This window comes from Ambystoma mexicanum, chromosome 8 (assembly GCF_040938575.1).
Source record: "Ambystoma mexicanum isolate Mex_15411 chromosome 8, UKY_AmexF1_1, whole genome shotgun sequence".
Taxonomy (NCBI): Eukaryota; Metazoa; Chordata; class Amphibia; order Caudata; family Ambystomatidae; genus Ambystoma; species Ambystoma mexicanum.
In genome coordinates this window covers 622276591-622292237 of record NC_090929.1, presented here as the reverse complement: position 1 = coordinate 622292237, position 15647 = coordinate 622276591, and the positions used below count along the sequence as shown (strand labels likewise).

The window sequence follows — 15647 nt, the reverse complement described above, 5'->3', positions numbered from 1 at the left end:
TTCTTCGCCTGCCAAGCCACTACAGAAGGGAAAGACCATATGCAAATCAGGCTTGGCCCCACCCCAAAAGGGGCAGTCCAGCCCGAACTGCTAGGCCACATCCCTTCTGCACGAGACCACAAGCATCCCCAAACATGTTTCGCCCTTGTTGGGGCTCATCAGTGAGGAGTAGCTTGGGTCTCTAGGCCCAGCAGGCACAGGACCCACGTCTGGGCATACCCGTCCCACTCGGGGTGACATAGCAAAAACAAAGAGGTGATGGCTGGAAGGTTTAGACTTAATCTTAACCACTGGCAATGCTCTGGGCAACCCTCCAGACCACCGTTCTTCGCCTGCCAAGCCATTACAGAAGGGAAAGACCATATGCAAATCAGGCTTGGCCCCACCCCAAAAGGGGCAGTCCAGCCCGAACTGCTAGGCCACATCCCTTCTGCACGAGACCACAAGCATCCCCAAACATGTTTCGCCCTTGTTGGGGCTCATCAGTGAGGAGTAGCTTGGGTCTCTAGGCCCAGCAGGCACAGGACCCACGTCTGGGCATACCCGTCCCACTCGGGGTGACATAGCAAAAACAAAGAGGTGATGGCTGGAAGGTTTAGACTTAATCTTAACCACTGGCAATGCTCTGGGCAACCCTCCAGACCACCGTTCTTCGCCTGCCAAGCCATTACAGAAGGGAAAGACCATATGCAAATCAGGCTTGGCCCCACTCCAAAAGGGGCAGTCCAGCCCGAACTGCTAGGCCACATCCCTTCTGCACGAGACCACAAGCATCCCCAAACATGTTTCGCCCTTGTTGGGGCTCATCAGTGAGGAGTAGCTTGGGTCTCTAGGCCCAGCAGGCACGGGACCCACGTCTGGGCATACCCGTAGCCGCTATATCATGATTAAAGAACCCAGTAATAGCTGCATCAATAATAATTGTATTAATATCATTAGGCGGTCTCCCACCAACAACCGGATTTATACCAAAATGATTAATTATTCAAGAGATAACTAAACAAAATTTAATCGCTATTATAACAATTATTGCTCTATCATCACTGTTAAGCTTATTTTTTTATCTTCGAATATCATATTCAATCTCTCTAACAACTTCCCCTAATATCTCAAACACTTTCTCAATTTGACGACAAAATAAAAAAAATCAAATATTTATATCAATAACAATTATCTTATCTACATTAATACTTCCAATTACCCCAACATTAATTAATATTTTAAACTAAGGATTTAAGATAATCAGACTAAAGACCTTCAAAGCCTTAAGTAGAAGTTCAAACCTTCTAATCCTTGTATAAGACCTGCAGGATTTTACCCCACATTAAATGAATGCAAATCAAACACTTTAATTAAGCTAAGGCCTTTCTAGATTAGAAGGCTTTTATCCTACAAATTTTTAGTTAACAGCTAAACGCTCCGTCCCACTCGGGGTGACATAGCAAAAACAAAGAGGTGATGGCTGGAAGGTTTAGACTTAATCTTAACCACTGGCAATGCTCTGGGCAACCCTCCAGACCACCGTTCTTCGCCTGCCAGGCCATTACAGAAGGGAAAGACCATATGCAAATCAGGCTTGGCCCCACCCCAAAAGGGGCAGTCCAGCCCGAACTGCTAGGCCACATCCCTTCATGAATGCTCTTCTGAGTGATTGGTTGCCTGTGTGTGACCCGGCAGAATGAATGGGAGATCAACTTGTATATCTGGGGGCCTTTGACTGCTAGAATTCGTTCAGAAGCTTAAGAGAAACTGGAGTTGAAACTGAAGCTTGACCTTGAAGCCCTGCTGGAAGAGAAGAATTGCTGTTGCTCTACTTCGCCGATCTGAAAGCGGTTGTGTCTCCAAGAACTGATCCAAGAGAGAACCTGGTAAGGAGACCTCTCCCTGATCTACGGGGGACCAACGTGCACCAGCTGATCTTTGCCAAAGCTTTCTGGTAGACAGACCTACGAAAGGCTGCCGACTGGAGACGGGGACTGCTGCGGAATCCCAAAGAGAAGCACCCGGACTGTTGTCCGTCACTGTCGCCGACTGCCGTCGCCGACCGGAGCTGCAGTGCTTCCGTTGCCTAAAAACTTCATTTGATCCAAGGACGCTCTTGGACGCTCTCGTCTGCACCGTCGACCACTTTGTCCCGTTGGAGAAAGTCGAGGCCGCCGGCGCGCCGAGGAGCATCCACCAGTGGGTTTCCGGCCATCTAAAGACCACAGAGACAGCGACGACTCGATGCCCTTGTTGGGCCACAGTTCTTCAAAATCTTTGCGGTCCTGAACTATCAACATCGCGGTGCCCCGCACGCCTCTTCCTTGCAGGACGTCTACGCTCCGTCGTCGACGAGCACCGCTAGGAACGAAGCTGCCACGTCACTGCCGTAGTTCACCCTGTTCATCGCCGGACGTTCAATGGCCTGTGGCTCCTGCCTTAAAGGGAGTGCACTCAAGAAGGGCCGTCGATTTCCCGACGAGGAACTCTACAATAACAGGTACTTTGGGGTTGCTGAACGATTGGAAAGACTCTTGTGACCAATATATGGACTGGGCTTGTGATATATCTTTATTCTACAGGTTGCCTTGGTGGGCGGATCTCCACACAGAACTGTGTCTAGGTAACGGGGCCAGTATTCTGCCAATTGTTCTAACCAACTGCTTTCCTCTTATACAAACTGATTTGTGTGACATTTAACTGTAAAGTTGATGCACTTTAAAGAGATTGAATAGTGATTGTGGTACCACGTAGAACTGTATATATTTGCCATTATAGTTAACCGAGTGCAAAGTGAGTTATCGTGATATTGTACATAACCTTGAGCATTAATTATATAAAGACTGTGTTTTAACTAATACAGTGTGTGGACATTCCTTTGTGGGTGCTTGGGGACTACACTGTACTTAAGGACCAGCCTGCATCACATCCTGAGAAGCTAGGCGTTGATTGCTTGCCCACGTTTTACCAAATAGAGAATCTTGGCTGGGGTCCTCTGTGCCTCTCCTCTACCATATAGAGAGCAGAAGTACAGACACCCTCCTCCGGTCTTTACACTGCTCCATTGATCGGTCGTTCTGCTCCAGTGGGTTTGCCTTTCCCCCAGAAGTTCTGCTCCTTCTTGTGTTCCACTCTGCTCTAATTCTCATGGGTCTCCCTCAGTCAGGCTCGGACCCCTCCTTTAACTTCTCACACTGGTCTCCCTCTGTCAGACTCAAATCTTCTCGCTTTGCACAAAAGTTCAATTTAAAAAAATTCTCTTGACTTCAAGGTCCACAATGCATCAGTCTCTATTTTGCTCCTACTTTGCCAGCTCCCCAAAATGGCATTCTCCAGGTTCTGGGAGTTGTGGGGTTTCCAAGCGGCTTTTCTGGGGTCAGGGTCGTCCCACCTGCCCCTCAGAGGCCTGGGTTTTAATGTTACACCCAGGGGATGAATGAGTCTTGGCTTGGGTCCTGTCAGATAGCTCCAGCTGCTCCTGGTCTGGCTACCTGTAAGCACAGCTCTGTTGCCACACTATATCCTCTCAAGCACTCACAGACCCAATGACTTAGCTGCCTGTCCCCAGGGATTTATTTCAGTTAGGGGTCGCCAGATGTCGCAACTGCGGCCTCTGAGGTCTCCCTTGCGACCTCTACAAAAAAACGAAAGAAAACGTTTTTTTTTTTTTTGTAATGCAAACTCCTGGGTTGTGGCCAGCACCAGGTGGCACTTTACTTCTGGAGTGGCTAGCTTTCTTGTTCAGGCCCCTTGAAAAAAATAAGAAAAATAAGAACAGAACAGGAGTGCCACAAGTCTAAAACTTTCAGCACTGACCCTAAATAGGAAAGAATAGGAATACCAAATAATGTGTCTTTCTGGAATTCTAACCAATAATTGCTAGACTCCTTAAAGGTTTATTTCAGGCACACTACAGGGGGTGAGTCACTGATTTAGTATGTTCTTAAATGCCTCAACTCAGCCTTTCATCCTTCTGAGGTCGATAAATGAGTACCAACACAGGTTGGGTGATATTGGGTGTATATTCTTTCTATATAAAGCGCATAAGCGTAAGTGCTATATAATAACACATCATTATCCTTTGGCTATGACGTCTGCTTGCCTTCACAGTAATTTGGTAATATGGGCCTATACACACTGATCTTAACAATACATATGGCGATCCATTCTTGTATGAAATGTACATCATATTATAGTGATATTGTAACCATATTTTTCGTAGTGTACAATGCTATGTGATGCCACTTCCTGTTTTGTCAATCTGTGAAAGGTCGTGTTCCATCGCTTCCCACAATATCACTTCGGGGTGGGGTCAAATGGCATCACTTCCTGTGATGTCGTCAGGGAGGGGTCAAGGGTCGTGTGATGTCACTTCCGCTACCCCTGGCATTTTGGTGAAATGACGTCCCTGCCTGTCCCCTTTCTCAGGGTTCCTTCCTAGGGTGTCTATAGCTTTTCCTTGACTCCTCTGGCCAGCACGATCCTCTCAGCCTCCCCATCTCGCTCAAAGTGTGCCTGTGTGCTCTGCCTTTTACACTGACTGGGAGGCTTAACAGGTTTGAGGTGGGAATGATTATAGTGGGAGGCTTGGCCTTGCCTGGCCTCATTATCGGTACAAAATGGTGACTGCCCATAGGAATCCCTGGTGCACTGGCTCCTATGGATAATCTTCATTGCTCCCTTTTTCCTCTTCCTCTTCTTAGTATTTTTCAAAAATGGAGGGGGAGGGGGCACATGAAATGGCACTGCACATATATTTTCTAAAGCCAGAGTGGGCGTGATAGTGACTGAGCGCCTGACCCTGTTTGCTCTTATTAGTGGGACAGGGCCGTTGCATATCATTATAGACAATTTTCCTAGTCTCGGTCTGTTGGTTTTTAAAGTGGATGAAGGGATCGTGGGAGTTGTAGTTTTTCTTAGGGATCATGGAAACACCATGTGAGTTTTTGTCAGGGTGAAGGGGCAGATGTATTGTTGTGGGTGAAGGGTTTTGGGCGATAATATCCCATGATGACTGAGGGGATGTCGGGTAAGGATGTATTGGAACGGGGAGGGGGATACCATGTCTGGCCCCGAGGGCGTTCCTCCCACAGTCTCCAAGGGTCCCTTTCCCAGGAGATCCTCCCTTGTTTGTCTGCCACCAGGGTGGGGATCCAAGAGTGATGGCCCTCCCCTGTCTATCTGAGTCAGGGATGCCCGGGAATAGCATGGGAGAAACGCCTCTGGTTTCTCACAGTGGAGGTTGGACTAACGTAGTTTGAAGATTTCTGTGCTTTTAACAGAAAGTTTACAATGAGTTTTCATATATTTATTCCCAGAGCGCATCTGGTTGGTCCTGTAGAAGGCCGACCTACTGGTGCAATCCGCCGAAAATGTATGGCCCACTAAGTCAGGAGCGTATATGTGTCTGCAAAGCCCTATAGGTGCATTGGTTCACCTCAAGACATACATAGACCTTGTTTAAAGGCTCCCCATAGAGTAGCCATAGTGATCCTCTGTTAGTAATACAGTTAGGGAAATAATGCGGGACCTGGTTGTCAGATATGCCACCATATGTTTTTATGTGTTAGAAGCCCCCTTTTTTATACACAACTGTGATGTTTGTTTCAGGTCTCTGTCTGTTTTTGCTGTTATGAAATGATTGTGAGATGCCTTATTAATTAGAAATTATTTTAACTTGTGCCAGATTGATTTATGAGATGTTTTTAGTATTGCTTAGTTTCATGTGTTTAGTGCCCTCTTCATATTTGTGAAAAACGTTCAGGGTGATTAAGTTGATACCACTGATAATGCTGTTCTGCCTGATTGTTTCTTGAGAAACTGCACCACACCATAACAAATGTCTTAAATGTGTATTGACGTGTTCTAATTCACAATTGCTTTCTCATATTATAATTCACAGCAGTGAGCCATTAAGATTTTCATCCAGCAGCATACGAGTCTTGTTGCACCTCCTGTAATTTTGTGTGATAATTCCTGTTCTATCTACAGGGGGTCACAGAGGGCTACAATGGCACCATCTTTGCATATGGACAAACTGGCAGTGGGAAGTCGTTTAGTATGCAGGGGATCCCAGATCCACCAACTCAGAGGGGCATCATTCCGAGAGCCTTCGAACACATCTTTGAGAGCATCCAGGTGAGGAGCGGGTGGCAGCAGTGTCATTGGTATCACACTGTATATCCAAATTGTAACCCTAAGCAACATTGAGTATTTTTCAATATGTTGTACCTGACTCTCTTACAATCTCTCCTCTCAAATACAAACGTATTTGTCTGTGATTTGTGTGTACAGTGTGGAAACATGTTTGTACACACTGCCTGGAATAGTCCTGTTAGATTCTAGGTCAGGAATGGTACTTGGCTTCAAATCTGGATTTTGACAGACTAATGTGCAGAAGAAGGTTGCATAAAAAACATCTGTTAACAGTTTTAATTTTGTAAGTACCAGAGATCTGAAACAAGACCTGGAAAGTAGTGAAAGCCAATATTTATTTAGCCATGTTTTAAAGTCCTATTTCAAGTGTATGGTGTCACTGCACACTACTATATACCAAAAGTATAAATACAGTAAGTGATACACTTTATTGGGTACAGTAAGGGCTAAGCTTGACAGTGAGCCTCATTACGAGTTTGGAGGTAGCCATGGTGCTATTAGTGCCATGGCTGCATCCAAAATCGTGTCCTGGTTCCTTGAATGAGGAATTACCGGGTCATTCCAACCTCGGAGGACCCGGTAATTCCTCATTCAAAAAACCCATCCCCATTTGAGCCCTCATAGGGCTCAATGGGAATGGGGATGGAGCTAGTAACGGGCCCGTTAATAACAGGCCCGTTATTAGCTCCCTGGTCACCTTGTGGGACCGCAAAGGACGTCTTGTCTGACCAGACGTTCTGAGCGGGTCCCGAAAGGGAACCTCGAAATAGGGCTGAATGGGTTTACCGTCACCGGCACCATTACCAGTGCCGTTAAACCCATTCCGCCCACTTCGTAATGAGGCCCAATGTCTTTGTTCGAACTTGTTGTAGAGGTAGTGGCAGTGTGCCAAGTGAGCAGCGTTCTGGAGCTGCAGAAGTGAGTTTTACACATTTGTCTCGTTTGTCACAAGGTTTCTATCTGGCATCCAGCTCCTGCTTATGTAAGATGCAATGGTGGTCCCTGTCTATTCCCTGGTAGTCAGGAGCAAGCTCCACTGAGAGCCAGCAATCGAAATGGGCACTTGTTAGGAGGATTGCTAGAGTTGCCAAGTACTGGTCGGGTTTTGAATGTGGCTAACCTATTCACCCTGGATTGGCCACTATTTTACCTTCAATTCTCTGTTTAATCAGTGGATTCATGGGGATTGTAAGGTCAATTGCTCTGGTTCTGTGACCTCTGACAAACACTCTCTTCACACATACACCATTAATACGAGAAAGGTGGATGGCATAATGTGTTTGGTAGTCCTCTGGTGGAGTCTGGAAGGTAGGGCGTTGTTCAGAATTGAAAATGACAAGACTTTGATCTTGACTTTCAACAGTGTGCCGAGAACACAAAGTTCCTGGTCAGGGCTTCCTACCTGGAGATCTACAATGAGGAAATTCGGGATCTTCTGGGCGAGGACACCAAACAGAAACTGGAGGTAAGTGCATGAACGAATACCTGTGAGAGTGATGTATGTCTAAAATGAAGGTGGGGAAGAGGATGTAGTTGATGATAAGATATGGATATGTGAAGAAGGAGGATTTATTTAGAAGAAGAAATGGAGTAGCATCTAAAAGTGAATAGCAAGGCAGAATCTTTTGATGGGAATCTTAATCAACTCTTAACCCCTTAAGTGCTAAGGATGAGAATGCTCATCCTTTTTGCATAGGCTTGATTAAAGGTCAACAGTTAGGTGGAGAATAAGGGAACACCTCTGATGGGGTACAGAGTTCCTGTGACGTACACCCCGAGCACCTGATTGGCCAAAGGCCATAACCGGCGTGCCAAACAAAAAACAACTAAGGCGTTTCGCCATTTTGCTTTGTCAGAGTTGTGTGTGCCATCATGTTGCAGTTATTTTTATGGTGCATTCAGTGCATACAGGTATAGCAGTCCTTTCTTTGCTGTCGTTCCTCGAATGGCTGGTTCGGCATCTTTCAGTCTCATGTTTGTTTGTACTTGTTGGCGTCATCTTGGAATTATCACTGTTGTCCATAAAAGCCTTGGATTTTCTCCTAATTATTGTTTACCATCACACATGGCTTATATTCACCCTCTCTAGATCTTTTCTTCTTGTCTTGGAAAACATGTATGGCATGATAGTCCTTAGTGAAAAGAGTGACCTGATCAACTGGAAATGTGAACATTCTGTTGCTAATAACTTTTGACTTGCAGGATGGATTTGGCTGATATTTTCCAAACAAAAAGTTTGTCTTCCGCCCGCTCGCCTGCCATCCCCATCCCGACGGTACATTTTTGGAAATATTCATTAAGAAATGATGAAGTTATTCAGAAAGAAAAAATCGCTGTTTTACTATAGCAAAGAAGTGCGTTTTTTTAACACCTATACTGCGAAAACCTCTGGGCAGATTTGCACCAAATAAGAAACGACTTGGGCACAAAGCATTGATGTAATTTCTTTGACTGGTTTAGTCTAAATTCATCCAGTAGTTTTTAAAATATTCGACAGAGAAGTGGGTGTCCCCTGATCTTTAAAACCTTTATATCAGCCTTGGTGCTTTGACGCAGAGAAGCTGAGCGAGGCTAATAACGTTTGACTTGCTGGATGGATTTGGATGACATTTTCCAAACAAAAAGGTTTTCATGGTCCCCCCGCCCCCAAACTAGAAATGTTGAGAACAATTTGTGAAAAAATGAAGAAGTTATTAAGAAAATATAAAAACACGGTTTTCATCCTACTCCTGTCATTTTCCTGTAGAGAAATAGTGCAGTTTTTGAACAGCCGTAGCATGAAAACCACTTGGCATATTTGATTCAAATAAGAAACTATTTGGCCACACAGTGTTGACTTCATTTCCTTGACTGGTGTGGGATAAATCCATCCAGTAGTTTTTAAAATAACCGACACAGAACGGGATGCCTCCTTAACACCCTAATTTATATCGGTCTTGGTGCTTTGCAGCAGAGAGGCTGTAAGACTTTTCAGAAATGAAAAATCACAATTTATTTTGCTCATTGCAAGTGATTCCTGCAATATTACTGGGAGAAGCCGCAAATTAAAGAACTCAAAATGCTATTTGGAGGAGCAAAAAGGATGACATCAAAACCTTACAGAGTCTAATAACGTTCTCAGCATCAGAAAGAGATTCAAAACTCTTCTGTTTATGTAGTTACTCCCAGGCGAACACTGACTGTTTTGAACAACAGCACTTAGATGGCCTGGCCGTAGGCGCTATATTAATACCAATAGCAATAGCAATCACATCAGTATAGAGGACGGGAGTGGGAAAGAAGACACCATGTGAAGTTGGGGCATTTGGGGTGCGCTTGGGAGCCTGTTGTGGGCAGAAAACTTTTGGTTTATCAGGGGAAGACTGTGAATCTCACAAGATTACAGCAGCAACACTGCAAGACGCACTCAGAAAAGAATGTACGTCATACGAAGAAATGAGTGGTATGGGGTAATGTGAGAGGGCTAGGGAGGGGAAAAAGCAATTGAGTGGAGTGAGGGCACCTGGAAAAAAGAAGGGGGACACATGTTGAGTGTCTGTGAGGACATGGAAGGCTTTTTAATTCTGAGCAGTTGTTCCTGTTATCGCGGGAATCGGCGATCTGCCACTCTACCGCAGGAATTTCTTTTTTAAAACCGATTACTGTGAAATTATCGTGGGAACAAGGAGTTAGAAAATAAGGTTTAACATCTGCAGTGCCTACATCTACTGGGCAGGGGGCAATGGGTGCTTGGTAACAAATTACTCATGTGGCATGGCCAATGGCCAAGGCTAGGTGATGCAAAAGAAACATATATTGGTGCAACACGTACAAACATCACGCCCAAAGGCCATAGCTAGTGAGACATCAAGAAAATATTCAACATGTTCGGCCGTGACCACTGGCCATGGCTAGTGGACCCAAAAGAAAACTATTGGTACAACATGTACAGTGGTCATGGAAGAAGGCCATGGCTAGTGGGACCTGGGGAAACTAAGCCATATTAAACCCTTGAAATTCAGTGAAAAACCATCCATTAAGAGAGAGTTAAGGTGATCAGATTTAACATTGCACAGGCCAAGGCAATCTGTCCCACCTTGTCGTGCCTGTACATTAGCGCACCCTCAGATCGGTGTAGACATCTGAAGCAGGCCTTCCACAGGCCAAAGGTGCCCTCAATGGTCACCCTAGTCCTCACATGTGCCCTGGTGTATGCCACTTCCTATGGCATCTGGGGATTCCTCAGAGGGGTCATCAGCCACGAAGGCTGCAGGTATCCGGAGTCACCTACAAGGGTGAAAGACATGTGTGACTCATGATGATCTGCAGATGTGTTGCTTGTTTCAGCAGCATCTCAGTACACAGTTTGTGCATGCCTGATCCATGTGTCATTGCACTACACTGTTTTACATTCCAGTCTTTGCATGTGGATTGCAGTGCTCAGGGGGGTGTTCAGTCTGACATGTTACTACTTGCACACAGCTGACAGCCAACACTCATTGCTTTCAGGAGTCAGGTTCCAAGAGTCGGGAGGATGGACAGCTCAGATTGAAAATCCGGGCAAAACGTTGGCGAATTATAGCATGGCTATTAAATCTTATTTTGCCAGCCATGGCAGTTGTGCACTATCGCCCACATTGGATTTATATAAGAAACAGGCTTTACCTGCATGCACCTATGGTGCTGAGCTGTGGCGCTATGCAAATACAGGGAAGTTGGATATACTTGAACATAAGTTTCTAAAAAAAACCAAAGGTTACGATTCCCAACAGTGCTCCATCAGCATTGGTCTATTTGGAACTAGATGTTAGCCCTGTTGGAGACCTGGTTGCCCCCAAGCCTGCTTTATATTGGTTAAGGCTCTTAAGAGTTTAGAGAACTACCGGGGTGCTCTGACCTATTTAATGTTATCGGATGAAGGAAAAAGTTCAAAATGGGTCTCACATGTGAAGAATATTCTCGCTGATTTAGGAAAAACAGGATTATGGGAACACTTGGAGGGCAGAACTTAATTGGCTCCAGCATGTACTCTTTTATATAAAACTTCTTTTATACAAAAAAAGATGTTAAAAAAAGATGCACAAATAAGAGCAAGAGAGCAGCTTGAGGCAACAGCAGCGTCCCAATAAATAATAGGGCGAGATATCTCATGTGTCCAATGACGCCCAGGTCCAACATATACCTTGCTAAAATCACCCCGGCCTACGTAAGATCTTTATGTGCACGTCTGAGGCTTGGGATATTTCAAACTGCATCCTTTACAAAAACTTGATCAGACATGGGGTCCGTGGCATGTCCTCTGTGTGGGGCAGCAAAAGAGACCATGACACATCATATGTTGATTTGCCCATGACCCTGCAACTAGCATGAGGCGACTTGGGAGTGGCACTATGTGCCCACTATAGTATGAATCTGCTCCCGCTCCAACTTACATATTGATTTTGGTACCTTCTTTTCAACAGCGGCATATGATCAAACTTGATCAATTTTAATATCTGGGTTTGTTTTGGTTTTTGTTTAGACGATTGGTAGCAAAAACCTCATTTTATTTATAGTCTGTCCTATGAAGTTTGGGTGAAAATGTCCTCTTTTACCTAGTTTTCTTTTAATGTAATTTGTATTTTAGCATAATCGGCAACAAAAATCTTTTATGAACTTTGGGAAATGTTTTTTCTTTGATAGAAGGTCTTTTATGTCAATTATATTTTAAGCATAATCGGCAACAACATATTTTTCCGTATTATTGTCTTATGAAATGTGTGAAATGTACATAAAGGTTTTTATGCTGAATAAAAGTTTGATTGATTGATTGCTTTCAGGGTCTTTGACTGACAGGGCAGCATGCCACAGTGGGAGGTTTGGGCCTGTGCATTGCTCCCATGCATAGTCCCTGATGGGAGTCTGGGTTACATGTGCAGGTCGTCTGTGTGGCATCCATGATGGAGTAGATTGCATGGGGAACTGAGTGCATGCCATGTCAAATGCAAGGGACATGTCCCTCAGTTTCAGTTTGGCAGTATATCATCCAATCAATCAATCAATCAATCAAAATAACTTTATTCGGCCATAAGGCCATCAAAGTACATCCTATCTCAATACGAAACAAATCATATACATTGGGGGTCATTCCGTGTTTGGAGGGAGCCATGGTGCTACTAGCACCATGGCTGCCTCCAAACCTGGGTCCGGGTCTAGTGTCTCTGAATGGGGACTTACCGGGTCATTCCAACCTTGGAGGACCCGGTAAGTCCCCATTCAGAAAACCATTCCCCATTCCCATTCGAGCCCCCATAGGGGTCAATGAGAATGGGGAAGGTGCAAGATAACTGGCCCGCTAATAGCAGGCCCGTTATTTGCTCCCTGGTCCCTTAACGGGTCCCGCTAAGAACGGCTGGTCAGACCAGCCGTTCCTGGTGGGACCCACTAAGGGACCTCGGAATGTGGCGGTAGGGGGTTAACGGCACCAGCATCCTTACCGGTGCCGTTAATCCCCTAGCGCCATACTCGGAATGAGGCCCATTATTAGTAAAAAGGGCAATCAGTCACAGTAATGTAGGCTGCCGTTCATTACCCTTCAAGATTGTTAGATTCCCAAGTCCTGTTCCATAACAGTTGCCCATGGGCCTTTTCCCCCAATGGAATTAAGTTGGCACCCGAAAGAACAGAATTAAAGTTAGAAATTCAGGGAGGGCACATGCTGCCATGGAGGGGATAGGAGCTAATAAAAATTGTGCTGGATATATTCCAGCCATGGTTCCCGCAACTACCCAATAAACCATTACCCTGTTCCCTAAATTCAATCCTAACCGAGTCACCAGTGGGGTCACCCTCGTGGTGCAATCTTTAGCAGTTCACTATGGCATCCCGAGTCACAAAACTGCAGTCGTGGAACTTACCACAAAAGCACTTGGGAATCCTCTGCTGCTCCCTGCTCCTGCTCCTGCTGCGAACGCTGCTCTACACGCTTCCTGGAGGAGGCGTGGCAACACCGGCACGTGACCCCATCACGTGACTCGGGCCGGCCTTCAAAGGGCAGAGGCTACCACCCTCGGCAGACGGACCCCAGACCCGAAAAAAATCCTTACAGCAACGGCGCTCTACAAATCCCTGGTCGATGATGAAAGCTGCAGCCGGCACAAAGGTAAGCAAAGCTACAGGTCGTGCACTTATGGCTCCAAAGGAGTCACTACCAACAGAAGCTTGCAGCTCTTCAGACCCCCTAGTTTTGATATCTCTCGAAGAGCAATGCGCACAGACTGATGCTCTAACTCCACCTGCATTACTCATCGTTCCATCTCATGCCTCAGCAACACAGGCAGACAATCCTGATTCATCGAGACTCCTCTCCATTAATTTAGAATACAATCCAGCATCTAATGATGAAATCTTACTTGTCAATAATACAGACATATCTGCAAACAGAGCGAGCAAGGTGGACTCACCGAACTCGATGAACGTGTTAGGGGATATTCCGGCGCCTCGGCTCGATGTTAAGACATCTGAAACACCACGAACGACGCAACCGGCCATAATGGCAACTACACCATTTCACAACAACAACTCTATGAATGTTGCTGGTCTTTCCACAGACAAAGGTATCTTGTCACACTTAGTGACCGATGAAGAACTGTTAACAATTCCAAATCTTGAGTCGGGAAACCTTGCGACGAACAATTTATTTCCCAAACAAGCTCTGGACAATAAACGACCTTCTACGCCAACTGTGAAGCTGACTTGTCGCCCCACAGACAATGATATTCTATCACAGAAGGGAAGCGCTTGTCACTTTCCGGTTCAGTCGCGTGGCCCCAAGAGCGCACTGGCCAGTACCGTAAATTCAATGATGGCCCCTGATAATATCTCACGTTTCTTGGTCACCACCAATCCAACTTATTCCCGAACTGCTCCTCTTAATCTAAAAATAGCAGGTCGTACTGCTATAGGAACAGCCTTTGAATGCACCGGATCTGACAACGATAGCGCTTTGGCATGTCAAGCGCCAGACGTTGGTCGCTCCTCTATCTCGAGTGCAAAGGACCAGCTCAGCGCGACTCAGCCACTTAGCACCCCTCAGCCACTGGCCCCCGTACTCAATCCACTCCCCATTCCATGCGATCGGAGTGCGATTGCTCGGGCAAGTCGCCTGCAAAGAGTCGCCGAGCTAAAAGCTAAATGCACCTCCGCCATACCTCCTGTAGGTGAAAATTCAACGCCGAATGCAAGTACCCCACACCCAAGGCCACCTCAGTTCGGTGAAGAAGCTCATCCGACGATTTCTGCAAAAATATTTACCACTTTTAATCCGCATTACAACTTAGACAATTCTGTTGGCTTCTTGTCCCTCCAAGACTCCGCACCTCAGTCGTTTGGCATCTCACCCGAAGCACTTTCTCAGATACATAACAACGTCTTAGCTGCCTCGGCTGTTGCCTTAGCTCCATTCACCAAAATTTTTGAATCATTGATAGGATCAATAAGTGACCAAGGAGCTGCCATCTCGAACCTAACGGCAAAACTCGATAAACTTGAACACTTTTCGTGCTTCCTTCAAGCCCAAATGACAACAAATAATGAAAATGCGGCGCGATGGCAAGACAGGCTGAGTGATCTCGCTGCTCGTCATCACTGTCAAAACGATTCTCTAATGGAAGGCTTGCTGGACGCCGTGAAATGGATGCGAAAAAATACAACCCTGGCCTCCCGAGACCCTTGCAAGAAACAAGAAAATCCATCAAGATCCCCCCCGCTCTCAAGTTTCGACTGCACCTGCGACACTCGGAAAAGAACCATCGCTGTGCGATCCAACAATAAGCCTTCCGGCGCCCTCTTATGACACTCCTGTTCCAACCTCGGAAATGCAGGGACCAGTCCCGCAAACAAGCAGCCTCACAATAAAAGAAATCTCGTTACAAGGACATGTACCGGTACAAACCTCCAAATTAGTGAACTCATTTAATATATTCAAAGGGCCAGCAAAAACCATCATTACAAACGTCGAAACCTATCCGAAAAAGCCTGCCGGACAAGAGGCAGAGCCTTCTAACAAAAAAAGCACTCACCCTAAACAAAAACAGCAAATCAAAAAAAAAAAATTTATAAGGAATCTAACAACCCCCAAAAAGACAAGCCTGTTTACTCGGCATGTTCATTCAGCGAATTTAATAAAACCTTCAAACAATGCACCATCAATATCTACAGGTGCTAGACCGAGTCCTTTAAGGACCTCAATAAAACGACGGCGCATAGCCTCCAACGATGCTTCCACTATAAACGGTTCTCAAGATTCCTCCGTTGACCTGTGTGACCTATCGACCTACTCAGCTGATTTTGAGAATTCCATCAATGCTTCTCTTGTAGCTCCAGCTGTAATATCAACCGGACCATCAATGGAAGAGAAGCTAGAAATAAATAAAACATCGAAGATCGCACAATCAAGGACCAATGCCCGACAAATTTTACCCTCAATAAAGAGGAAAGCCCAGCAACTATTAAGTTGTAGGCTAAATCCTAAATACACGTCGAATCAGTTA

General features: G+C 45.6%; 1 protein-coding gene across 1 annotated transcript in view; it reads left to right on the top strand.

Moving 5' to 3' along the window:
- KIF17 (kinesin family member 17) overlaps positions 1–15647 on the top strand; it is a 1103253-nt gene that overhangs the window by 66903 nt on the left and 1020703 nt on the right. The window contains exons 2-3 of the mRNA XM_069610326.1: positions 5974–6120; positions 7502–7603. Of these exons, the coding sequence (XP_069466427.1) occupies positions 5974–6120; positions 7502–7603 (249 nt within the window). The remainder of the gene's footprint in view (positions 1–5973; positions 6121–7501; positions 7604–15647) is intronic.